This window comes from Castor canadensis, chromosome 7, assembly GCF_047511655.1.
Source record: "Castor canadensis chromosome 7, mCasCan1.hap1v2, whole genome shotgun sequence".
Taxonomy (NCBI): Eukaryota; Metazoa; Chordata; class Mammalia; order Rodentia; family Castoridae; genus Castor; species Castor canadensis.
This window is the reverse complement of record NC_133392.1, coordinates 112,504,988-112,531,036: the sequence shown is the minus strand read 5'-3', so window position 1 is coordinate 112,531,036 and position 26,049 is coordinate 112,504,988. Positions and strand designations below refer to the sequence as shown.

The 26,049-nt window shown below is 41.3% G+C and overlaps 1 protein-coding gene across 6 annotated transcripts in view; it reads right to left on the bottom strand.

Annotated features, from left to right (window-relative positions):
* Tm2d1 (TM2 domain containing 1) overlaps positions 1 to 26,049 on the bottom strand; it is a 134,738-nt gene that overhangs the window by 47,403 nt on the left and 61,286 nt on the right. For 4 of the 6 annotated variants that reach the window (XR_012449883.1, XM_074079949.1, XM_074079948.1 and 1 more), the window contains one exon: positions 11,213 to 25,896. The exons of the other annotated variants lie outside the window; for them this stretch is intronic. Coding sequence is in view for 2 of the 4 variants with exons in the window: in XM_074079949.1 (XP_073936050.1) it covers positions 25,711 to 25,896 (186 nt within the window). In the remaining 2 variants the exon portion in view is untranslated. Of the gene's footprint in view, positions 1 to 11,212; positions 25,897 to 26,049 lie in introns of those variants that run through there. 6 annotated transcript variants of the gene reach the window in all.

Here is a 26,049-nt window from a genome sequence, read left to right as displayed (position 1 = left end):
AGCTGCTGGCTATATAGGAAGATATGATCCTACCCTCATGTGATACACTGTGAATGGAAAGACAGGCATAAGGTAAATCAAAACAGCAATAATTTTATAATTGCAATCTATGAAGGAAAAAATAGAGTATCTGGAGTGACAAGAATGGTGATACAATTTTTCCAGTAGGGATGAAGTAGAGAGAAGCCTACGATGTATTGCCAAGGACATCCCATTTAGAGACTGAACACTGCATGGTCTTCCCAGAAGTGATCTGAAGGATAGTTTATTCAGAAAGAGACCAAAAAAAAAAAAAAAAAAAAAGAAATGGTGGGCAGGAAGGGGAGACAGACCACACCAAGTCTTTTGAAGTATGGTCACTGAAGGGTGGTAAGCCAGAAGTGATATGGTGGGAGGCAAGCAGGACTAGAAGCAGAAAGACTAGAAGGCATTTGTCCAGCTGTGAAGTGATAATGGCTTGGAAGAGAAGGGATGGAGAACAGTGGGCAAATCTGAGAGGTATTTCGGAGAAGAATTGACATGACTTGGTAATAACTGGAGGTGGGAGGTGGGGTAGGGGAGGTCCCATGGATATTTCCAAGTTTCTAGCTTGAGCAACTTTAATGAATCAAGTCTACTGAACAACAATGGGTTAAGTCTAACTCTTAAGGTTACACCAAAGCCTTTACCAAAAGCCAGAGGAATGTCTCTGAGCTATGAAAAATTCAGACTTGACATAAACTTTGAGGTTTTCCTCTCAGCTCTACAGAAGAGCTGAGATACTGTTAGAGATACTGGCAATAGAACTAGGAGAACCTAAGAGAAAACAAATTGGCCCTTTGAAATTATTTAAAAACCAAGCATGTTTATCATTCAACAGGTTTTACTGAGTGTCTTTAGTGTGAGGGGTATGAGGGAAATGAGACACATTCCCTGCCTAGGCAGAGAGAATATTACATCATGGGAGAAAAATATGTGTGTGTGTGTGTGTGTGTGTGTGTGTGTGTGTGCATTTGTATATGTGTGTGACAGTGTATTTCGTTACACAGATCAGGGCACAGGGTTACATGTAACAGATGACAAGATTATTAGTTCTAAAGGGGATTGGACACTGCTATGAACATCTTCACAGACATTGTATTTGCAATAAGTCTTGGAAGAAAAACATGAGTTTGGTAAGCAGAGAAGAGGATAAGGAGAAATTACAAGAGAAGGAAACACCACAAGCAAAAGCTTGGGGGTACTAAACAGGACAGGGTTTTTAGGGCCAAGCCCTTGGGGTGAAAAAGAAAGGTCTCTGATTCCAGAAAGTAGAATCTGACTCCAGATTCTATTCTGAAATCTGAAAAACACTACCAGCCTGCTCTACACTCTCAACTGGCCCAGGTAGAGAATTCTCATTTGGGTGCCCCAAATGCAATTGGTGGGCCTCTTGCTACAACTACTGCCTGAATATTTTCTATGTTCTTCTGAGCTCTGGGTTTACTTCCTGAGATGGAAGGTCATCTCTCCCTAGATTCCCAACAGGCCCACAACTTGGCCACTGCCAAGGTCCTACCTTTCTAGAGTGCCTAGGAAGACAAGTCAGTGACCCAGGGTGATGGTCATGTAGGCTGAAACATGCAGGCCAAAGAATGACTGTGACATTTAATCTCAGTCTGAAAATTGGCACAGCTGTCCTTGTGCGATAGTCAGGCTCAGTGACTGACCACCGACCAAAACAAATGAGAGAGAGAGAGAGAGAGAGAGAGAGAGAGAGAGAGAGAGAGAGAGAGAGAGAGAGAGTGTGTGTGTGTGTGTGTGTGTGTGTGTGTGTGTGTGTGTGTGTGCGCGCGCGCGCATGCGTGTGTGCGTGCATGCCTGTGTGTGATCTTTAAATGTTAATAGCTATTCAGACAGTCCTGGGAGAGGGAATTGGCAGGTTCAGCTGGAGGCTACTCCCACCTGCCTCCAGGCACTGCAAACACAGCTGTGTATGAAGGAGACAGTCAAAGCTTCCAAGGAAAGAAATAATGCAGTGGAGGAGGAGGGGAATGAGAAGAGGCCTTTCCCACAAACCCACTTGGGACAGGCCTGTCTAGCAACTGCAAAAACAAGCGAGGAGCTTCTTTCTACAAACTTCATGTTAAGTACAATCATTCAAGATCCAACTCAACAGCCACTTTAAAACCATTTTTTAAAAGGGGGAGAAGCACACCATTCAAGCTCAGAGGAGAACAAGGTAAATGCACTTCTGGCAAGGCACACATTCAGGTTTTTCTCCTTGAATGGAGATGAAACCGTAAAGACGATTTATGCACTTGGACTTGCATTTCCTTACACAAAACACAGGACTTCCTGGTAAAGTGCCTAGAAACTTCTTTATCTGTGTTTCCCCAGGCTGAGAAGTACACACATTTTAAAAGTTCAATTTTAGAAACAAAGAGGGGGGCGGGGAGGAAGAAAGGAAAAGAAAAGAGAAGAAAAGAAAAGAAGGAGGGAGGGAGGGGAGAGAGGAGAAGAAGGGAAAAAAGTCAGCAGGCCAGATTTCAACCTTGATGTTAACAATGGCAGAGCGGTCAAGGGTTTGCGCTCCCAAAAGTGAGGGGGCAATTAGAAAAGGGGAAGAAGTCGTTTCAGAAGATGAAAACCAAAGCAAGGAGGTATTTTTGGTATCATTTTAATCGCAAAATAGCAGGAATGCGATCTGTGCCTGCGTGCTACCCGAGCGGCGACGTGAATACCACTGAACGCTAGTTTGAAAATTTCCATTTTCGTAATTTGCTTCCCTTTGTTAAGCCAAGACTTGAGAGAAAGCTGGCAGCCGTCTCCGAGGCTGGCACGATCTCACCTCGGACGCATCCGGCGAGGGAGGGAGAGAGAGAAAAAGAGAGGGAGAGAAAGAAAGAGAGAGAGAGAGAGAGAGAGAGAGAGAGCCGGAGAGGGAGAGAGGGAGGGAGGGAGAGAGGGAGGGAGGGAGAGAGAGAAAAAGAGAGGGAGAGAAAGAAAGAGAGAGAGAGAGACAGAGAGAGAGAGAAAGGGCCGGAGGGGACCCGAGGGAGAGAGGGAGGGAGGGAGGGAGAGAGGGAGGGAGAGAGAAAGAGAGAGAGGGAGGGAGAGAGAGAGAGCCGGAGAGGGAGATAGGGAGGGAGGGAGAGAGAGAAAGGGAGAGAGAGAGAAAGAGAGAGAGAGAGAGAGAGAGAGAGAGAGAGAGAGAGAGAGAGAGAGAGAGAGAGAGAGAGAGAGAGAGAGAGAGAAGAGAGGAGAGAGGAGAGAGAGAGGAGAGAGAGAGAGCCGGAAGGGACCCGCGACCGCGGCCGGCCGCCAGCGCAGTGCAGCGCCCTCCCGGCCTCCCCGCCAGGGCGTCTGGCGCCACCTACAGGGAGCCGAGGGCAGCGCGCCAGGGCCGCCGCGGCGTCCCCAGAACCAGGCTAGGTGAGGGGGACCTGACACCCTCACACCTCCTGAGTAGGAATGGATGGGGATAGCGGGAAGGGCGAGAGGAAGAATGTCCATCAGCAGGCCCAGGGAGTCCGAGCAGACTGAACACAGGGAGGTACGTCTAGAGGAGAAAAGATACCAAGGTAGAGCACCTGCCTAGCAAGTTCAAACCCCAGCACCTCGGGGGTAAGGGAGGAGGGTGTCTCTTCACCAGATACCATGCTGCGTCCTGTGGCCCAGGAATTAATTTACCTGCTTAAATGGAAACCCCTATGTTTGGGCCCAGTACAGGTCCAGCACCTGGTGTGTACTTAAACATTAGCTAAGGAAGGGAGGTAAAAAGAGAGGGTTGAAGGAGGGAAGTAGGAAGGGAGGAAAGCAGCCCACTGAATAATCCATTCTATCAAACAAGAGACCTAAGGTGTTTTAAAACACACACACACACACACACACACACACACACTCCCCCCCTCTTTCAGGTAAGCACTGTTGTTTAATGGCTAGAAATTGCTACAAAAATCCTGCGCTTAGGCAAGTCCCCAGTGCTCACGCCTGTAATCCTAGCTACTTGGGAGGCTAAGATGGGAGGATAGTGGTTGAAGGCCAGCTGGGGCACATAGTTCAAGAGCTCCCCATCTCCAATATAACCAGAGTAAAAGAGACTGGAGGTGTGGCTCAAACAGTACATCACCTGCTTTGCAACTGCAAAACCCTGAATTCAAACCCTAGTCCTCCTACCCCCCTCACCCTCCCACCTCCCCACCCCTCCACCCCAGCCAAAAAAAAAAAAGAAGAAAAATCCTGCATTGATCTAGGGTTCTATCTCCAGTGTGTGCAGCAGTAATTGAGAGCTGCCAAGTTCATCCCTGCCCTGTTTTGCAGAAGAGTAAAGAGAAGCTTGACAAGATTAAATGCCTTTTCCCAGGTCATTCAGTTTATTGGTGACAGACCTGATTTGGGGCTAAATTTTCCTGACCTCTTTAGTATTTATTTTGTAAGAAAAGAGAATCATTTTTCCTGACTGAAGGCTGGCCTGCACGGATTCGCTCTGTTGACTGGCTCTCAGGAGGAAGTCAACTTCTGTACCTACCTGTTATCCATCCCTGAAGTTCTGTCCCAGCTTCCACTCTGGGCCAACACAGCTGCTTATGCTGTTTTATTCCAAAACTCAAGTGCTGCCTGGGGCTGACGCCAAACTTGTGAATTCATTTTTTAAAGCCTAAAGGGTAGAATCTTTGAGCCTATGTGTTAGTAAGTTACAAACAGGCAGGTGCTTTGTTTCAGCAACACAGGTGTCTTATTATATGCAGTATCTACTTAGCCAAGGTGCTTAATAAGCAATTATTGAACTTCCCAATGAGAATTACACACAAAGATGGTATTTACCAACTGAAAAGCAATTTTTGCTCTAGGCTATTAACATTCAGTTTCCAAATAAAATTGAGCACCCTTCTGGTAAATGAGGCTCATCTGCATTGTGTCTGAGGACTGTAATCCAGTGAAAGCTGAGGAGCAGAAGCTCCACATTCTAACCATGCCCCACCTCCGCAGTGAAAATAACATGTCATGATCTCTGAAAGGAAGGAAATGAATCATTATTACTAACCATAATAATAATAGCTTCGAAACAGTATTAAGTGCTTGCTGCATTCCAGGACCTCTGCTAATTATTTCATGGGCACTAACTTGTCCTCACAACAACCCCATGTTGATTACCATTAATATTCCCATTACACAGAACAACAGAAAAGAAGTTCAGAGCGTTTAAGATACTCTCCTATGGTGACAGTTGATACTGGCAAGGCCAGTGTTGGAACTCCCAACTCCCAGCTCCTAAACATTACATAACAGGATTAACCACTCATTCTGTGCCGCTGGTGTTCAAACCCCCCAATCTCCCCTGCTGAGCTCCCCCAGGAATCCTGTGTTTCTGATTGCTGAAAGCATACCATTAATTATATATTCTGCAATTGTCCCAAACTTGAATGGGTCGCAGCCAAACTCTTTTCTTCTTTTTATAAGCACCTACTGAGAACCACCCATGTTCCCACCTCTTTGGTTTTATCTAGAGCTGTATTTCTCAAGTGAGGGGGTGAGTTTGTCCTCCAGGGGACACTTGGCAATGTCTAAACACACTCTGGGTGTCGCAACAGTGGGCAGAAAGTGCTACTAGCATCTAATAAGTAGAAGTGAAGGTTGCTGCCCAACTCTGTGACATACCTACCAAACAGAAGAGTTATTTGGCCCAAGATGTCAATATCTCAGAGTTGACAAATTCTGTTTGAGAAATCTGAAAATTAATCAAACAGATATCATCACCAGTAGCCTGATACAAGAGATGCATATATAAACTTTAAGTATAAGTTTCATATTAATATCTTTGTGATGACAAAGGATCAGGGCCTCAAGATGTATTGAGAGCTATGGGGTTTATTATGGGAAGAGAAAGGCTTGGTAGAAGAGGTGGCACTTGAGCCAGGATTCAAAGAAGAGACAAGACTGGATTGCAGATAAATGAACAAGCCATGCATAGAGTGTGGGTGTGTGGGGAATGTTAGCTTATTGTAACTAGGGTGTGAAGAGAAGTAGTGAAGAAAAGGGGTTAATGATTTGTTGGGGCCTGATGCAAGAATGATGTTGGGCTTTTTTTTATAAGTAATGAGAAGCTATCTAACATTCTTACACAGTGGAGTCATTTGATCAAAATGTCTTGGGGAGATGAATCTAGCTTCCGAATGAAAATGGATCACAGTGAATATGAGACCAGAGACAGAAAGACATGTTGTAGCACTATTGCTATGTATTTTGCTATTAAAAAAAAAAAAACACTTAGCTATTTTTGTTATTAGAAGTAGCAAACGATATCGGAGTGATTATTGTGATTCAGGACCTAAGCTAATCACAATGTCTATAATCCTACTTAATGTTCCCCACTCTTATAAGGAATTTGCCATTTTGTAGCTAAGGAAACAGAGTCTCCCCGAGTGGACAGGAAGTGGCAGAGTTGGGATTGAAGTCCAACTCTCGCTACTAAAGTCTTTGCTCCTGCCTGCTTTGTGATCTGGGTAAATGGTCAGGATTCTTGACCCCTTTACCAAACCAGACTGTTCTCATCTATAAGGAGGACAATAAAACCAAGCAGTCCAGCCCCACAATGTGAATGAGACAGTCTAGGACAAACAGCTTCAGGAAATGTTGCTTCTCCTTGATAGGCCTAAACGGAGTGTTTCTCCAGGCTAGTTTTGGCCGTGTGCGGAGCATCTGCCTATTAGGAACAATTTTTTCCCTTAAATCTACTTGAAGTCAGTTCCTCCCAGAGGGATGGTAAAAACAAAACGGGGCACAGTCCAGAATATTTGAAGCAAAGATTGGTTTCTTGTGTCAGCCCTATCCTGCTTCATGAGGCAGCAAACAGAAAAGATGAAGTGGGGAGAAGACTGTGACTCAGAAATTCCTTGTTTACTTGGCTCCTGAACAAATTGCTAACCAGATTCAGGTGTGCACTCTGGTTTTGTTTGAGAGTCTGTTGGCCACAGGCAAGGAAGCTGTGGAAAGGTGTCAACCACATCCGCAGACAGAGTGGGTGGCAGCACTGGAATTGATGCAGGCGCTGACAGAGGCAAGGCTATGCATGCGTGCCGGCACTAGCAACAGTGGCAGGCCTTTGGTGGACCTGAAACCACGGTGACTTTTGTCATGAAAGAAGATTTGCTGCAAGGAGCTAAAGAAGCAAAGACCCACAGGAAGCCACCTCCAAATAGCTAAGGACCAGAAGGTACCTATGAGAACCTTCCTGAATACTTTTAGAACTACTGACAGGAATTGAGAAGGTGACCATTCTCACAGAGAAGGCAGGGTAAAGACAGAAACACTGCTTGATGGCCATCTCTGCTATTCTATGTGACTTCCGCAGGACTATCTTTCCATTGTTTGGGAGAATTGTGATCTAGAATTTTAAGGTCAAAAGTTGCAGGATTTTAAGAACCAAACTTTTTCTTCTAAAATCCCATAATTCTAAAGAAACACAGATTCTTGCCCCACAGTCTCTTAGATGCTGACATTCTAATAAAAAGACTTCTTTTTAAAAGCAGGACAAAATCTTCCTCAGTAGACTTGAATTCCTGAAGGTCAAGGGTTGAATCTGCAGCACTGAGCTCAGGAGGATCTGCAATGTTCACTCAAGAAATCCAGAGAATTCATCAAATGCATTAATATAGTTTTATACCAAGTTAAAAAAATTAAAGCCTAACCTTATGCATCAATATGCCTGTTTTCACAAAGCCTTTGCCCACAGTCTGTAAGTTGTCCTAATACTAAGACCAAATGCCAAAAAGCAAATGTTTTCGCCTTAAGAAAAATCTGGAAGAAGCAATTATACTAAAACATACTACTCAAAATGATCTGTTTCCCTGTGTTTGCTTGTGTAAGTGCCATAATTAGGCCTCTTCAAACCAAACAGTGTCCTGAGCAAACAATGCAAACCAGAAATCCAAATTTCTCATTCTTATGGCCTCTTTATTTTGTTCCAGGGGATATCCCTTATGGAAATGAGGGATACAAGCACACTATCAAGACTGGAGAGTCTTCAAACAACTGAAAAGATCCATGATGACTTCACCTACCCCACACTTCAAACTGTCTTGCTTAAGTCAACTCGGTGGATAACATATTAGTTAACACTGAAGCACCAAGTTGGCTTCTCATCTTTATTGATGCATTTGGTGCAGAATTACGAGGTATAGAGTCAAAATATGACTCTGGCTCTTGAAGTTTGGTTTATCAGGCTCGTTGAGGATAAAACAGTGACTGTAGAAAGAAGGAAGTAGCACTTGCTAAGTGCCTATTTTGAGCTAAGCCCTGTGCTGGACAAAAGGGGTACCAAAGCTGAATTAGTTCATTTTATCCTTTCATCTGGTATATATTTTTTGGATGTGTTTGTACTACGCCTGCCTCCAATGTTAATGCGTATGTAAATCACCTGACACAGCAGGTCTGGAGTTGGGCCAGTAGTCTACATTTCTAGCAAGTTCCCAGGAGATACCACTGCTGCTAGCCCACAAACCAGTATGGTAAGGCACTTTGAGTAATAAGGGACTGCAAAATATCCCAGTCCTTTGCTATACGGGCATAAATAAGCTAGCCATGGCCCTTGCCCTTTTGAAGCTTCTGTTCTAATACTGAATATAAATATTAAGAAGGAATTACAATAATGTACAATGTTAATGGAAATTCAAAGTCATTTGATGAGCATGGTTTGAGAGGACCTAACTTAGTGTAGGAATCAAAAAAAGCTTTCCTGAGGAAGTGGTATTTGGAGTGATAGGAATTTACAAATAACAAAGGAAGGGAGAGTATTTCAGGAAAAAGAATAGCATGTTTGAAGATGTGAAGGTGAGAGAAAAGATAGTTAAATATTTACTGAGCGTTTTCATTGCCAGGCTTTATACTGGGTATAAGACCCTGACTTGGAGACTGCAGTGAGGGGACAGATAAGGGAGGTGACTTCAGACTCATGTGGCAGGAGTTCTAACGGTGGTGAGCACAGAGTGCTAGAGGAGCATGGAGCAGAGCTCCTCGCCTAGCACAGGAGAGAGTATTTGTGCTGAGTCTTGAAGAATGAGAGTGAGGCAAGAGAAAAAGATGTGATTACAGGAGGTCTGGTCCTTGCCTCTGAGGACACAGTCTAGTGGGGCAATAGGCAAACTGTACTACATGGTTCTGATTATGATACAGTAGTGCCTGACACACAGTAGGCCCTCACTGGATGAATGTTTAAAGGATGAATATATAAATGCTATGGTAGTGATAGGAACAGGATGCCCTAGCTGTAACAGGCACTAAATTGAGTGCCACCAATTCTAAGTATCCTAGGAGTTCAGAGCACAAAGCACTCAAAAAGGGTGAGAACAGAAACTGGGCTTGCAAGATGGGGTGAGTCTGTGGGATGCAGAGGCTATCAGTAAACATCCATCCAGAGGCACTGCTAGGAATGAAGGGTGAAGAAAACAGGAAATGTGCACCAAGTACAGTTTCTTAACCCAGGGTTCATGGAACCTGGGGTGTCTATGAAGGCCCAGAGATTATATGCAGACTCCTAGGTATCTATGTGCAGGGCTATTTTTCTGGGGAAAGGACTAGAACTTTCATCGACCAGTCAAGGGAATTCAGTCACCACAGGTAGCCTATTCTAGGTGGCCTAGAATCACTTAGCGATGATAAATAATTATGCCAATATAATCCCAACACAGAAAGCCTTGGGTGGGAGTGAGCTGGAATGGTTTCAGGTCTGCCTTTAAGTGGCATTTTAGCATTTCCTTTCTGCTGCCTATCAATCCAGACCTGTCCATGTTGTCAGGGTACCCTTAGCAGCCAATGGAGATGCCTCCTTCTAGAGGCAATTTATATGCACCCAAGTCCTTCCTAACGAGTTTCCAGGGAGAACAATGCCTTCCTGTTAGAATGTCAACTGTTTACAGTTCTCTGGTCTTTTCTCGGGGTGTCCACTGAGCCTCAGTTGCTGCAGCCACCTGAACATCAGATGGGCAATTAATTGGAACAGATTTAATAAGTGTATTGTACAAGGAAGCTGTATGTTTGTGGACTACAGTGCTTTCCTAGTCATGCATAATAGACCAGGCACCTTTCCACCCACCTGCTTATGCTACCAGAGTGAACACAAAATTTACATACCTGGAAGAAAACTGTTTTCTTGAAACATTAATAATAAATGCCGAAATTTGTCTGCTATGGTTGAAACATACTGATGGCTTAACTTTGTTACAGTATTTCCCCTTACACTGATGGTCATTGAAATACACTGGTGGTCACTGAAATGGCCCTTCTTAATCGAGAATCACGGTTTTGTGAAATACTAAAGAGTAATCCGCTATTTGAGGACACAAGGAATGTTTAAGGTCCTTAGAGTAAAATAGAGAAGCAACCAGGCTGTGCTAATAGAACTGCCATGTTCAGAATGACAGGGCAATAGTCCTCTCTCCTCAGGGCTAGACATTGTGTAAGAAATGTTTTATATTCAGGGCTCGATGCCACATAAGAGGGATAGCATTAGATATGTGATGGTGGTAGGTGCCCTTGAAATGAAGGCAAATGGCAATAGCTAACATCCATGGAGTCCTAACTAAGTGCAACACTGGACATTCATCCTCACAAGCACCCTGTATTATGCCTACTTGCCAAATAAAGAAACCCAGGCAGGCACATAGTAAGTGCCATTTGGTTCTGTCTCATGACAATGGACCCTCAGCTTAGGCAGGTGGCATATTTTCAGCTCATCTTAGTAATATGACAATGAAATCATTGCTGCTATGCGTGTGCATGATTGTGTGTGTGTGTGTGCATTAGTCTCGTCTCACCAATCAAACACACACAGTGTGAAAGCAGTGACCACATTAGCTATGCACATACTTACTCCCCAGACTGGACACAAAGATCTTTTTCTAAATAAAATAACAAATTTTAAAATGCTCAGATTACTGAAAGTATGAAAGGAAAGAACACTCTGAAGGAATGAAACATTACTCATTTTAGAGGACACTTTGGCAATAATTGCAAAACGTGAAATGCTCTGAGTTCATACCCCAGTCCCACCAAAAAAAAAAAAGTGAAATGCATGAATACCTTGACCCAGTTACATGTCTATGAATCTAACCAATGTATTCTATAGAAACACTAATGCATATATACAAAGACATATGGATCTATGCATAAATATACACAGATATATATATATATATAATATATATGCAAAGATATACACACATACATGAATATATAAATATATATAGGTGTTTTATTACAGTTGGTTCATATCAGCAAAATAAAATGAAAACAACCTAAATGACCATCAGTAGGGGAGTGGTTAATAATTAGTGTATAACCATACAATACAATACCATGTAGCCATTAAAATATTGGAAATGATGTATTAGGCTAACTATACATGAAACTGCCAACTCTTTGTTGCTGTTGATCCAAAGAAATATGGGTGAACTATTTTTTAAGTTTAAACTATTTATTAAGTCATTTCCTGCCCACAAGCAAAGTAATGGAAGATCAGTGTGCTTGTATCAAATGATAATTTGATACAAAAAAAAGGTAAGCATTAGGTACTGTGCACTTTTCTAGTCCATGTGCAGAGAAAGGGTCCAAACCAGTGCTATGGTCATGTGCCTGGCTGATGGCCCAGGTTCTCCACTCATCTTCATAGCCAGTGGGAACCAGATTCACATGAGGATTATGGGCAGAGTATGGCTGCTGCCTCCCCAGGGAAAGGGCTTAGTCTTTGATGATGAACTTGGGTCTCATGCTGTCGGTGGTGCCACTTCAGGAAAACATTCAGCATGCTCATTCCCACTCCAGGCAGTGCAATAAAGTAGGTGACAGCTTTCCACACTTGAGCTGAGCCCTCCTTACCGTGGGGTGGACCTGGGCTGCCCACCTGGGGATCGCACCAACCTAGTAGTGGAGAACTTCAGGATACAGGTGCTGTTGGCAGCACCATTTTGGATCTTTTCTTGAAAAACACATGTACAGACATGAAAAGACTTCTAAGCATATTAGTAATTAGAGACAGCAAGTAGCAGAACAGTACATATGGTGTGGAATATTTATGTTCTAACCATAAGAATCAGGGCTTGGGGTGAGGTTCAAATCGTAGAGTGCCTGCCTGCCTAGCAAGCTCAAGACCCTGAGTTCAAACCCCCATATCACCAAAAAGTATAAGAAATAAAAATATAGAAAAAGAAAGAAAGCACATTTATTTCTGAGTATAACAGTTCATATTTTAGTCTATATAGTTCTCTATTATAACCTTTTATGATTAGAATTTTATAATTTGTTCTTAATATTTGTTTACTACAACTGATTATACAATATTTATTTATTTTATAATTTTTTTCATCTACAAATTCCAAACTCTCCTGAGAGTTTCTCCACTGACCCACAAAAGAAGAGTAATGAAGAATTAGCCTTAATTATTCAGGCAAAGAAACCCAGACTATTATAAGAATACAGTAAAAAGCAGACGTTTGGCTTGGTTTATCTCAGATAATTGCCTAGAGATTTCCTGCTTACTTTCCTGTCTGTACCTGGCTCTTCAGATTAATGTGAGGTGATCTGTTCACAGCTCTTGGCAGGCAAAAAAAAAAAAACCAAAAAACAAAGAAAGGGGAAAAATGAAAGGGGAGTGTGGGGAATAAAAGATGGGCAGAACTTGAGAAGTCTTCATAAAGTAACATAACACACTCCATCCCCTCTGGGACAAAGGAACAAAGCTGATAGCACACAGCAGATGATCTCCTTCCCAAGTCATAAAAGCACAGCACTGCACCCCAAACTCCTCCTCCAAGGAGTGGCTGACACCTCTTACTGGCATTTTTTTTTCTTTTTCCTTAGCTATGGGTAATAAAAGAAAAATCACCACTATCAGGTACTGTCAACTGTAGGTTGTCCACATTGTCAGTTTCTCTTGGTTCTTATTTCTTTAAATCAACTGTTTTGAGGTATGCTTTACATACAATAAAATATAGCCATTGCAATTGGATATATCCATAAGTCTTGGCAAAGTTAATGAAGTCATGCAACCACCCCCATAGTGAAGAAACAGAGCATTTCCATCATCCAAAATGTTCCTTTGTGCCAGTCAGTTCCCACTCATATCCCTAGCCCCAGGCAACCACTGGTCTGTTTTCTGTCACTACAGATTAGACTTTTCTTTCCTGACACTTCATATAAATAGAATCATACAGTATGCACTCTTTGGTATGTGGCTTCTTCTGATCAGCACAATGGACATGCATCCATGTTGCTTCATGAATTTCTTTTTATTGTTGAGATTTTATTGGATGGGTAGGCTATAACCACTGTTTAACCAGTCACCCTGTTGCTAGACATTTTGGTTGCTTCTAAATCTTTGGCTATTATGAATAAATCTGCGCTGAGTTTTAGTCTTTTATATTTGAAGAGAAATTCAAATATATCCATTTGTTTGGGGCATGAAAATGGAAAATAAAATAATATTTTAGGTACCTACTAAGTGCTAGTGAATATACATACATTATCTCTTCAATCTTCACAAGAACCTAATCTGTGAAATAGGTATCATTGTATTCTTCTACCAATGAGAAATTAAAGACACCAAGAAGTTAAAAAGCTTACCCAACATCACAAAGCTAGTAAGTAGCAAGTCCAGCAATCTGAACACAGGCCTGCCTGACTCCTGTAGGATGTTCTGCAACCCTATTTCTAACGCTTGCATTTCTGGTAGAAGGCTTGGTAAAGAAAGCCAAAGGCAGAAGGATTTGGGGTCAGAGGTATGATGTTGACACAGAAGGGGAAAAAGAAGGAAGTGAGCATTGACTGGGGAAAGATAAGAGAAAGGAAGGCTGAGGGAGTGACTCAAGTGGTAGAGGGCCTGCCTGGCAAGCACAAGGTCCTGAGTTCAAATCCCCATACCACCAAAAGAAAGGAAGGAGGAAAGAAGATAAAAGAGGAGGAAAGAGGGTAGCACTCTCTCCATCTGTAAAGAAAGCATGTGAAGCAATGAAGGACTCTAAAACTCCATCAAGGAGTTGGACACCCTGGAAATGGCCTGAAGCTGGAAATACTCTGCTCACAATTGAAGGCACAACCTCATCTAGCATTGGCAACTCCTCCCCTCCTCAGGAACCTTGATAATGGCCTTAAAGCCTACAGAATCAGGAAGGGCGAGTGAGCACCCTTCTAGTTGGATGACTAAGCAATGCTGCTTGCATTTATGTTTGAAGTCATGAAAGAAGCCCTGCTTAGAGCTAGAGAAGCTGAAAAGAAATAAGATGACTCATCCAACAGTCTGAAATCTACAGAAGGGTCAATATTTTACTTCAAATATTAAGTGGATGCCTAGAAAAAGAAAAGAGAGGCATATTGCTTTCAATATGTGTCAACCACTGAGCTACGAGCTTTACTTGTGTAATTTGAGGTTGTTTTTTTTTTTATAACTCTGAAGCAATCACTCATTATCCCCATTTTACTGAGGGACTAGTTCCTCATAGTAACTCGGTGAGGCTATATGGCCTGCCCAGTACAGCAGAGGTAGAATTCTAGCTCACTAAACTACTGTTCTGGCCCCTTCCTTGGGGCCATCTAGCAGTGACTGTGGTGGGGGAGCAAAAATATACAAAGCATGGTTCCAGACTTTGGAGAGGTCAGAGGTAAATGCTGGACAATTTTTTAGAAATAGGAATGCTTTGGGGAAGTGATTTAATATTTCTGATTAGAATGGGAATAATCCCTTCTGACTAAGCAGAGATAATTCCTTTAATGCCCTCCTTAAAAGGTTCATTTCTTTGTTTCACAAATTCTTTTTGAACTTCTATTATGTGCCAGGCTGAAGTTCAGCCTGGAGCATATATCTAGAAAGAAAAGAAGGCAATAATCATTTAAAAAATAGATAAGTAAGTGGGGAGAGGATGACAAGAAGAAAAGGAAGGGAAGAGGAAGTTTACCAACTTAGCAGTTTAAAACAAGGAAGAAAGAAAAGAAGGAAGGAGAAAAGTCAGGAGGGAGGAAGGAGATGTTTTTGGATGGTAAGAAGGTTATATGAGAAAAAGAAATTGAGCAATGGAATGATGGGTGGTTTTGGGTGGGGAGGTGGTTATTACTTTGCAAAAGGTACTCAGGAATGTTCTCTGTGGTAACACTAAACTGAGACCTGAATAATGAAAATTATCCAGCCACATACAGGTCAAGAGACAATAAGAGTCGGGGAAAGAGAAAAAACTGAGAGGCAGGTGAGGTCATGTTACATTTGAGGGACAGAAGGAAGTTAGCAGGGCTGAGATATGATGAGGAAGAGGGAGAGTGGTAAGTAAGAAAATCAGAAAAGCAAGCAGAGGCCAGGTCATGAAGGGATGGGAATTTGGATTTTATGGCCATTACACTGAGAAAATTCTGAGGAAGAAGGTGATCTTGGAAGTCGGTATTCCCCAGTCAAGCCTTCAGATGAGAATGCAGCCCTGGCTAATACCTGATTGCAGTTATGAGATCCTGAGCAGGGAAAGTAGTTAAACCATGTATGTACTCCAGACTCACAGATACAATGAGATAATGAGTGGATGCTGTTTTAAGCTGCTAAATTGATGATAATTTGTCAGTCACAGTAGAATACTAATACAGGTGGAGGATAAATTATTGAGTTACAGAAGGCCTTGAAGTGCTCCTCATTCAAATCTAAAAGACAGGAACCAATTCAATCCCAGCTGGTCCCAGCCGCACTTGGTGCCCCATTCCTGGGGGGCTGTGTGCAGATTATCCTTTAAGGAAAGAGAATTTGATGATTAGGTGACCTCATTAATCTCTGTCATTCTCTCTTCCTGGTCCACCACACCAGTCCCAAATGCTGAGTTAATCTGTTCCTTGCTTAGTCACCACATTTGGCTTTGCTGAACCTGCAGAAATTTCTTCAAGTCAGGAAATGCTGCATCTATAAGGCCAGCATCCATTCCACTAGAGGAAGAAGGAGCTCCCCCAAGTCCTGAGTGTACAGTTCCCACCTGCTCCTTAAAATCTTTCCAGATCATGAGGGTCATATAGTTAATCCTCTCAGCAGAAGCCTAAAGACTTCACTGCCCGTCTGCCATGGCATCTTACATAAACACCTTCCAGGAGAAATGGTGAAGACAGACCCACCTGATTCTAAATTCTCAGTCTGTCTCCCACTGCCTGTGGATCATGGGCAAGATCCTTAATATCTTACAGCCTCAGTTTCTTTATCTGTAAACTGGGGATCGTAATACCTTTACAGAGTTGTTCTGATTGACCTAACACTTGTGAAGCCTCCCTCTAGTGATGAAAAAGTAGCCCAGCTCATTATCTTCCTTCTTTGATTTCTTTTATCTCCTACTCTCTTTAATAACCATTTTTGACACCTAATATTATGCTATGTTTCATTGTTCCTCAATTACTTTGTATGCACGGGTTGTGACCTCCCAAACAGGCTGAGGATAGACAGCCATATTTTATATTTCTTGGGGTCCCCCAAAGGATTTAGGTCAATCCAGGGCATGAAGCAAATTTACAATGAAACAGTAAAACCTGCCAAATTAAATTAACAATCCATCATCATTGGAGTAACTTAAAACCGGCTATGCTCCATGAACTGTCATTTGATTGTAGTTTCTCGTAAAAGGGCCCCCTTTCTATAATATCCATTTTCAAGTTAAAAAAAATACTGAGTGCAAAGGCCTTTTCTTTAAAAAGAAATCTTTTCATGGTTCTCACATTTGCATTTGAAACACAACTTCTTTGTAACCATTCTCCCCCTCCCCCCAAAAAAAACCTCACAAAGCATCCTAAATTGTACAATTCAGGTGATGTTCCCTCAACCCAAATGACACAGAAGTGCCCAGCCCCAAGTTTTCACCTTTCCTTTCTTATTTGCCCACCCATTTGTGTACTGAAGAGTTAAGATTTTTAAAGGATAGTTTGAAAAAGAAATGAATCCCAAATCTACATAAGAACTGTAAGGTCCTTATTTCAAGTGAATACAGGTTAGAATATGTCGGACCCATAAAAGCAGAAAGGCTGCCATAAAGTGCCATAAGGAATCTGTTGGAAGAAATGGGATCAGATAGATGTGGTGCACTTCTCTTAAGTGCATACACTTAAGTGCATAATCAGCTTGCACTCCGAGAATTATGCAGTCTCTGTCTGGCCCCCATTAGATTGAATGTGTTGCTACTCCAGCTAATTGCATATCAGCAAATTGCATAATTCAACTATATGCACCCTGAGCCGAGTTCCAAATTCCATCCAGTACAATGTAATCAAACTAGGGAAGTGAAGAGCCAGAATACTTATGAGAGGCTGCCCATTTGTCACATTTGGTTTGGAAGTCTGTGTTGTGGAGAAGGCAGCTCATTGGTCATAGGCCTAAGTGCTTTGGATTCCTGAACGTTCTGTTCCCTGCAACACCCCCACTTCATGGAGTCCCTACCCCAAAATTAATTAAAATGGGTGCAAAAGAAAACAGGATGTCAGTGTGGGAAAACCTGATTAAAAAGTCAAAACTCTGAGTCATAACTATGGCTCTGTCCTTCCAGGACTGACAGCAGTTACCAGACAGGCAAAAAAAGCTCAAAGTAGTCTGAATTTTGCCTTTAGCGATTCAGGCAAGTTTCTTTTCTCCCTTGGCCTGAGTTTTGCTGGTCTCCCAACTGTAATGAGGGTTAAACTTGACACAGCTCGGTGGTCTGCACATTCCTGTGAAAATCTATGACTAACTGCAGCAGAGTGCAGATGATTGCTTTATGTAGAGGAATACAGAGCCTGACATAGCTCAGCAAGGGCTGGAACGAGAAAGTGATAAAATAGAAAGGAAAGAAGGAAATGTCACTGACACCCTGGAAAGCTCTTTAAAGGATGGCTCCTGTCCCTGGTTTTGCTCCAGTTCTTACTCTGTAAAGACCCACTCTTTCTCAAATATTCCTCCTCAATCACCTGGAGGAGTCTCTAAGTCACCAATTACCAGCTGACAGAGTAGATGGTTGTTCGTTTACTACTGTGGTTAAGAAGAGTGATAGGAGAGAGGGAGGAAGAGGGAGAATGATGGAGGGTGTAAATCTAACTAAGATATATTGTAAACACATATGTAAATATCACAATATCCCCCTGTACAACTATTATATACTAATAAAATCATTAAAAAATGTTTAAATAAATAAATAGAAGAAGAGTGATTCCTAGTTCAGCCTCTTACTAGTTATATAATTCTGGAAAAGGTACTTAATCTTGTAAAGTCTTCCTTTCCTTTACCTAAAAATGAGGCCCATAATAGTACTTACTTTTTGGGGCTTTTGCAAGGGTTACATGAGAGTACTTATGCAGTGTATGGGACACCGTCGTAAGTGGTGTTACCATTTACTAGCACTAAGCTCAAATATTATCCAAGATAAACTAACAGGAATTATGCATGAACATTTTTACAGAATACTGAAGTAACATTTGTTTCAACAAAAATTTTGGGGGGTTTTAACGAATTTAATCTGCATGTCATATGGCCCATTTAAGTGCCTAAGAAAGGACTTTCGCTTTGGGATGAGGACATCAAGGTACATAACAAAATATGTGCACAAATCATTCTAGAAAATTGGCATGGAAAGGAGGGACTCTGACTAGTATTATCGTGTGGCACCCATGTCAAGTGGGCATGCTCAGGGAAGCTCCAACAGAGAAGGAACTTAAATGTCAGTTACGTTGAATTAATATAGAAGTTCCGCTGACCAGTTCCAAATGGAAGTCAATGATTTCTCAGTAGATGGATCAAAAATGGAGCAAACACTCTAGTGTAACATTCAAACAAAGCCTCAAAATATATGGCTGTTGTGTTGCTATACCCCAGCACCGAGCACAGGGCTTAATAGTAATATGCGCTCAATAATAAACAAGTTAATTAATTAGTTAATGGCTCCAAGCTTATCTTTCACTGTCTCCTGTCATGAGCACTTCATTGTACCCCGGCTGATACCTACTCAGATTCTCATAAACACTAACTTATTCCTTCCTACCTCCAAGCCTTTGCTCACAAGACTTAGTAACATGCTCCTTTTACTCTTTTGTCTCTTATACAAATTTGTCACACTTTTGAAGGTGTGATGGTTTTGAACTGTGTCACTGTTCAGCTTGACTAAACTGAAACCACATTTCCCAAGATCTCTTTTCCTATATGATTCCAGGTTCAGGTTGACCAAAAGAGAAATTTGGAAGACCTCTGGAAAGTAAAGTCTTGATTAGATGTGGTGATTGAAGAGCAGAGCTGGTAACAGATTCAAACTAGTCCTTGCTCTCCCCTGTTCCCTGACAGCTCTTCTTCCCAACGGCTGGCCCTGATGACCACCAAAGCCCAAAGTCTACCACCAGAGCCAAAGCAAACAACCTTCTATTGGCTTCTCCATTAGTTCTCTTCAGTGTCTCTTTCTAACAGCTGGCCTCCCAGATTTCCCTTGCAAGTGTTTAGTCATCCATCAGCACTAGCATTTCAGGGCAAAGGCTGGTTAGTGATTTTTATTTTAGATCCTTCAGCTCTCCTTTTCTAGATCCTCTCACAATTATGTAATGTCTAATTGCTGCAATAAATCCCTTATTTCCTTACACTCATTGAGGTTCTGCATCTCTGATCCAACTTTGACACAGTTCACGTAACAATTGCTCTTTGATTCCTTCTCTGACTCTTCCAGCAATTTCTCTACAACTTTTTGGCACAATGTGTGTGGTCCTCCATTGGCATTCACCACACATTGCTTTATACTGCATCTGCATGCATGTGTGCCTTCATGATCCTAAGGACATGGTAGGTATTCAGTAAGTTTAATGAGTAAATGAATGTTTACATAGCATATATGTCACCATTGTCCCCTCTCACACTTATAGAAGACATATTTTATTGATCACAGCACTCATTCTCATCACGCTTGAGCTCAGCCTTTCAATCCTTTTTGACACAGTGCTATAGACAGGCAATTGAAGCGGGCATGGGAGAAGCCTGTTATCCATATTGAAAGCCTCTGAGTGCAATGACTTACATTTCTTAAGCAAATTAAATATGCATAAAGTATCACAGAGCATACTGAAGCTCAGTAGATGCTACTTCCCTTCCCTACTGTACCTGTTTCTCACACAGTAGGTATCCAGGAAATGTTTGTTGAGTGAGAGAACGTCAGTGTAGCCTTCACAAAATGAGCTGTGTGATCTCTACAAACCAAAGTGACTCACAAAAGTCCCACCCTCCAAAATAATGAATAAACAAAAGGGCAGCTCAAGTGCTCTTCTTGCATTTTAATAAGGCCATTCCAGCCATTAATGGACCTTTCTGAGCTAAAGAAGACAAAGTACAAACAAGCCCAGGCTTTGACCAGACCAAAAAAAAAAAAAAAAAGTGTCACGATGCCAAGCACTTGGAAAGAGGGCAAACTTTCATAGTTTCTGTCCTCCCAATGTTATTAGCCCTTGAGGAGGAAGACTGGAGGAGAGAAGTTTGATGGGAAGTTTGGGTCCAAAGGAGCCAGGTAGAATTATGAGATAGGAAGTGTAGGGTCCTGAGAACGACACTTTTGTTTCTTTCTTAGAAGGGAACAGAAATGAAGACAAAATCCATTTGACGCTTAGAAACATTATTTTCGGTTTGTTTTCTTTTTGTGAATTTTGTCTTGCTCACCAAGACTCCAATCTCTTAAGAATTCTGGTAGGTACTTCCTATTCCTGTGCTCATTCTCTCATTTCCTATTCCTATGAATGGAATGCAAGGATGCCTCTGATTGTCCTGGAAATTGATCATTGACAGCATGAATCTCAGGAAAGTAAAGACAAAAAAAAAAAAAAAATCCTCATGGGTCAATTCTGAAGGTGGAAGGAAAGTAGAAACATTTATCTTCACAGTTACTCTACAAAGCATAGCAAAGTCTTCTCCCAATCTGTGTAATACACACATGCAGGCTCCATGATAATCAGAAAAGAAATAATAATGTTTTGTTATTTCTTAATAACAAAAACTTTATTGTTCTTAAACAATAAAAATGTTTTGCCACATTTTTCTCTCTCACTTGGAATTTGTGTGTCTGGCCTCTGTTGGTTTTTCATTGGGAAAGAAATTTTAAGAATAGTTCCATGTAACTGACATGTATTCACACTCTTGAGTCTAGAAAATGTATAACCTAACAAATACTATGCTGATTCAACTTTTTTATTTTTTTGCTTCGCCATCAATTGAAAGAGCACTAAGTCTTGGACAACTGTTAAATGTGAGATATTCTCATTTTCCCTCCACATTTTGGGAAGCACTCTCATAAAATAGATTCAAAGTTTCTTCACTTGACTGAAAGCGACATGAAGGCCAGATATTATTTTTATTTGTGTTTACATACAAATAAAAGAGAGTAAAGTAAGGCCTAACACAGAGTAGGTGAGTAGGAATACTTGTAGAATAAATGAATGAGTTTTATAATATTGGTATTACAGGCAGAATAAATGCCACCCAAAAGATGCCTACACTCTGATTCCCAGAACCTTTGAACACATTATCTTACATAGTAAAAGGGACTTTGCAGAGGTGATTAAGAATCCTGAGATGGACAGATTTACCATGGATTATCTGGGTGGGCCCAAGTTAGTTACAAGGGTTCTTCTAAATGACAGAGGAACAAAAAATTTTTTTCTAAAAAAAAAATATAAAAGACGAAGGGTAAGGGTCAAAGAAAGAGATGGGTTGACAGAAGCAGAGTTGGAATGATGCAAGACCATAAACCAAGAATGAAAAAAGCAGAGAAATAGTCTCCCCCTACAGTCTCCAGAACACAGCCCTACACACATTTTGATTTTAGCTGAGTAAAACCCAATCTAGACTACTGACCCCTAGACCTGTAAGACAATAAGTTTTTATGTTTTAAGCTAGGGAAGTTTATGGGGAATAGCAGCAATAGGGAATGAATATAATTAGTCCTAACATTAGTAAGTCAGACAGCAAGTCATTGCTAATAGGTAAAAAATCAGAATGACAGCTAGTATTTGTTGAGCATGGGAAAGGTGTAGTACAAGATTCTTTACAGATACATTGTATTCATTCTAATTCTCAGAACTAATAAGGCAGGTATTATTAGTACTTGCAATTTACAGCCATGGAAATGGAGGGTTAGAAAAGTTGAATGACTTGATTAAGAACACACAGGTAGCAAGTGACAGAATGATTGAACTCAGGCAATTTGACTCCATACCATCTCCCATGCTAGTGCTAAGAAATGTGGAAAATATCAGAGACCTATAAGTCATTCCTCACCTTCAGGGAACAAATAGCATGGCAAAGACCCCCTAGCATCCATGCCATTAGAGAGATTGTGTCATAGGTGCTAAATGATCAATGACCTACATTTAATGAGGAAACTGAGAAAGCTGGAATGCTCAAGACCCTTTGGAGCTGGGCCTTGGCGGGTCTTGGGCTTGGACTGCCAGTGCATCAGGGAGCCCCTTCTGGGCCAGGGAAACGGAATGAGCACAGGGAACAGTTGTGCAAATGAGCATGGAAATGGGGAAAGAAAATAATCAAAAAGGTCTGTGAGGGAAAATACAGAGGAACAACAAGAAGATAAAGTACTTAATTATTTCTATGGGGATGGTAACATTTATTGAGCACCTCCTCCATCATGAAGGGCACATTCACATTTGTTATTTTCTTTAATCCTCACAAGCCTCCACTAAATGAGTATTATTAGTCTCATTTTTGCAAAAGAGGAAATTAAACATCCAGAAAGATTAAGTAATTGCTGAAAGGTACATACTCAATACGTTTGATTCCAAAATTCATGTTCTGTTTCTTTTTTGTCCCCACAATAAACTCAGCCCTTCTCTGAGAACAAACACATTTCCACTAAAGTAAGAGACAGGCAGAGCTGTCTGAAAAAAATGGAAAGAGCTGCTTTGGAAGGTGACGACTGAAAGGCCATCAGACAAGACTGGTTTCATTCAATCAGTTCAACAAACCTTCACTGACAAGCCCTGTGCTGAACACTGGGCATAGAAAACTCACACCAAAAGGACACTCATCCCTGCCTTCCATTAAGGTGCCAACTGTTTACTGAGGAAGACAAGTGAGCAAAAAGACTTCTAGTTGGTGCAGTGGTACACCTGTAGTCCCAACACTGGAGAGGCTGAGGTTGGATGATGACAAGTTCACATCCAGTTAAAGCTACATAGGAATGCCTGTCTTAAAAAAAAAAAAAAGCAAACAAGAAATGGCTAGGGGTATGGCTCAAGTAATAGATCACCTACCTGCCTGGCAACCTCAAGTCCCTGAGTTAAAAATGACCACCAACTAAAAGAGGAGAGAGAGAGAGATAAATTACTAACACATACTTCATCTCAGGAGTGAGTACACAGGTATCTGTGACATTACTCTTCTTTATTTAGTTGTTTATAATGGCTATAGTTTTGATAACTGCCCCAAGGTCCAAGTTTTAAAGGCTTGGTAGTAGCCTATAGTGCTGTTGGCAGGTGGTAGAACCTTTAAGAGGTGGGACCTAGTGGGAGGAAGTTAGGTCACTAGGGGTGTGTCTTTGAAGGAGACCTCTTCTTTTTGCTTCCCAGCTGCTATGAGGTGAGTAGCTTTCTCTGTCACAGGCTCTCCACCATGATGTTCGGCCTCACAGGTCAAAAGTGAGGAGGCAACTGACAATGGACTGAAACCTTGGAAACTGTGAGACAAAATGCAACTTTCCTCATTTTAAGTTGATTATCTCAGGTATTCTGTCATAATGACAGAAAGCTGACTAGCACAGCCTGTACTAGTTTTATTTCTCCTGAAATAAAAAAATGAAGGAACAGTAAGTTTAAAAATGAAAATTCAGTCTGGAGGTATATGCATATGCAAGGAGGCTCTGGGTTCAATGTCCAGCACCAAAGAAAGAAAGAGAAATGAAATGAGTTTTCAACAAATGTCATTGCAACAACTGGTCATCCACATGCAAAGCAGTGACTCTAGATGCAGACCTTATACCTATCACAGAAATGGATTACTGACCTAAATGTAAAACACAACACTATAAAACTCCAGAAAGACAGTGTAGGCAAAAAAATCTAGATGATGTTGGATTTGGCAATGACGTTTTAGATACTTCACCAGAGGCATGAACCATGAAGGAAAGAATTGGTAAGATGGACATCATTAAAATTACAAATTTCTGCTCTTCAAGGAACACTACCAAGAGAATGGAAAGACAATTCCCAAAGTGTGAGAAAATACTTGCAAGAGTCATCTGATAAAAAGCTCTTATCCAAAATACAGAAACAACTCTTAAAACTCAACCAAGGCTGGGCATGGTGGATACAGCTATAGTCCCAGCTACTTGGAAGGCTGAGGCAGGAGGATCACTTGAGTCCAAGAGTTCAAGACTTCATCTCAAACAAGCAAAAATAAACAAACAAAAGCCCTAAACAAAAAACAAACAATCCAGTGGGAAAAATGGGCCAAAGGTATACAGATAGCAAATAAGAATGAAAATTTGCTCCACATCATGTCACCAAGGAAACAAAAATTTAAATGACAGTGAAATACCACTAGGCACCTACCAGAATGGCCAAAATCCAGAATAACACCAAATGCTGGCAAGGATGTACAGCACCAGGAACTTTCATTCTTTGCAGATGGGAATACAAAATGGTACAGCCACCTTGGGAGACAGTTTGGCAGTTTCTTACAAAACTAAACATATTCCAATCAAGGGATTCAGCTATTGCACTCCTTGGTATTTACCCAAATGAGTTACGTCTGCACAAGAACCTGCGTGTGATGTTGATAGCAGCTTCACTCCTAACTGCCAAAACTTGGGAGTAATCAAGATGTTCTTCTGTAGCAAAAGGAAAACCAAATTTTGGTACACTCAGAATAATGTAATTTTAGTTGGCACCAAAAAGAAAACATTTATCAAGTCATGGAAAGACGTAAAGGAGAAAACTGAAATGCATAGAACTAAATGAGTCAATCTGCAAAGGGTTTGAACTCTATGATTTCAGCTACCCAATAATCTGGAAAAGGCAAAATCATGGAGACAGTAAAAAGAACAGTGTTTATCGGGGAGGGATGAATAAGTAGGACATAAGCAATTTTTAGGGCAGGGAAACTATTCTGTACGATACTATAATGGTGGATACCTGTCATTTTATATTTGTCCAAACCTTTAGACTAAATAACACTAAGATTGAACCCTAATGTGAACCATGGACACTGGGTGGCTGTAGTGTGTCATTGTAGGTTCACCAGTCATAATAATGTACCCCCTGGTTGACAATGGAGAAAGCTATGGCTGTATGGGGTTGAGTAATACACAGGAGACCTCTGAACTCACTGCTCAATTGTGCTGTGAGCATAAAACTGCTCTTTTAAGAAGTTTATTATTGAAAAAAGATGACGGGAACAACTTTGAATCTTGCATCTCAGTCCTGAGGAGATGTAAGTAGAAATATTTTAATAGGTATTTGATCATAATATTGATAATACTATTACTTCATGATCAATTTATACATGAGAAAATTGAGAAACAGGGAGATAAAGTATCTTGCACAAGGTCCCAAAACACATTCAGTAGCAAAGGGTAGAATTTGAGCCCAGAAAACTTGACTATCATGCCTAGGTGAGAAGCCATATGTGACATGAGGTTTTAAGGACATCTGTTTCCTTTTGCTGCTGTGCCAAACTATAACACACTCAGAGTCTTAAAATAATACGAATTAATTTTCTTATAGCTCTGGGGGTTCAGAAGTTCAAAATGAGCCTCACTGAGCTAAAGTGTAAGTGGGAGAGGGTCTGTGCCCTTCTAGGGGCTTAGAAGAGAATTGTTTTGAGGTCTTTTCCCGGATTCTTCTAGAGGCTGTGCACAGTCCTTGGCTCATGGCCCCTTCCATCATTACAGCAGCAATGGCGTCAATCTGACCTCTGCTTCCGTTGTCACATCTCCTTCTCTGACCGAGACAAACCAAAACAACAAAATGATGATAATATAAACCTGAGGACTTCAAAAGTTAAAGGATAAGAATGAAATGGATAAATATTAAGTTTGACAAACTATCTTCCCTTCATAAATTTCTTGAATCATTATTTGGTATCTGAAACAG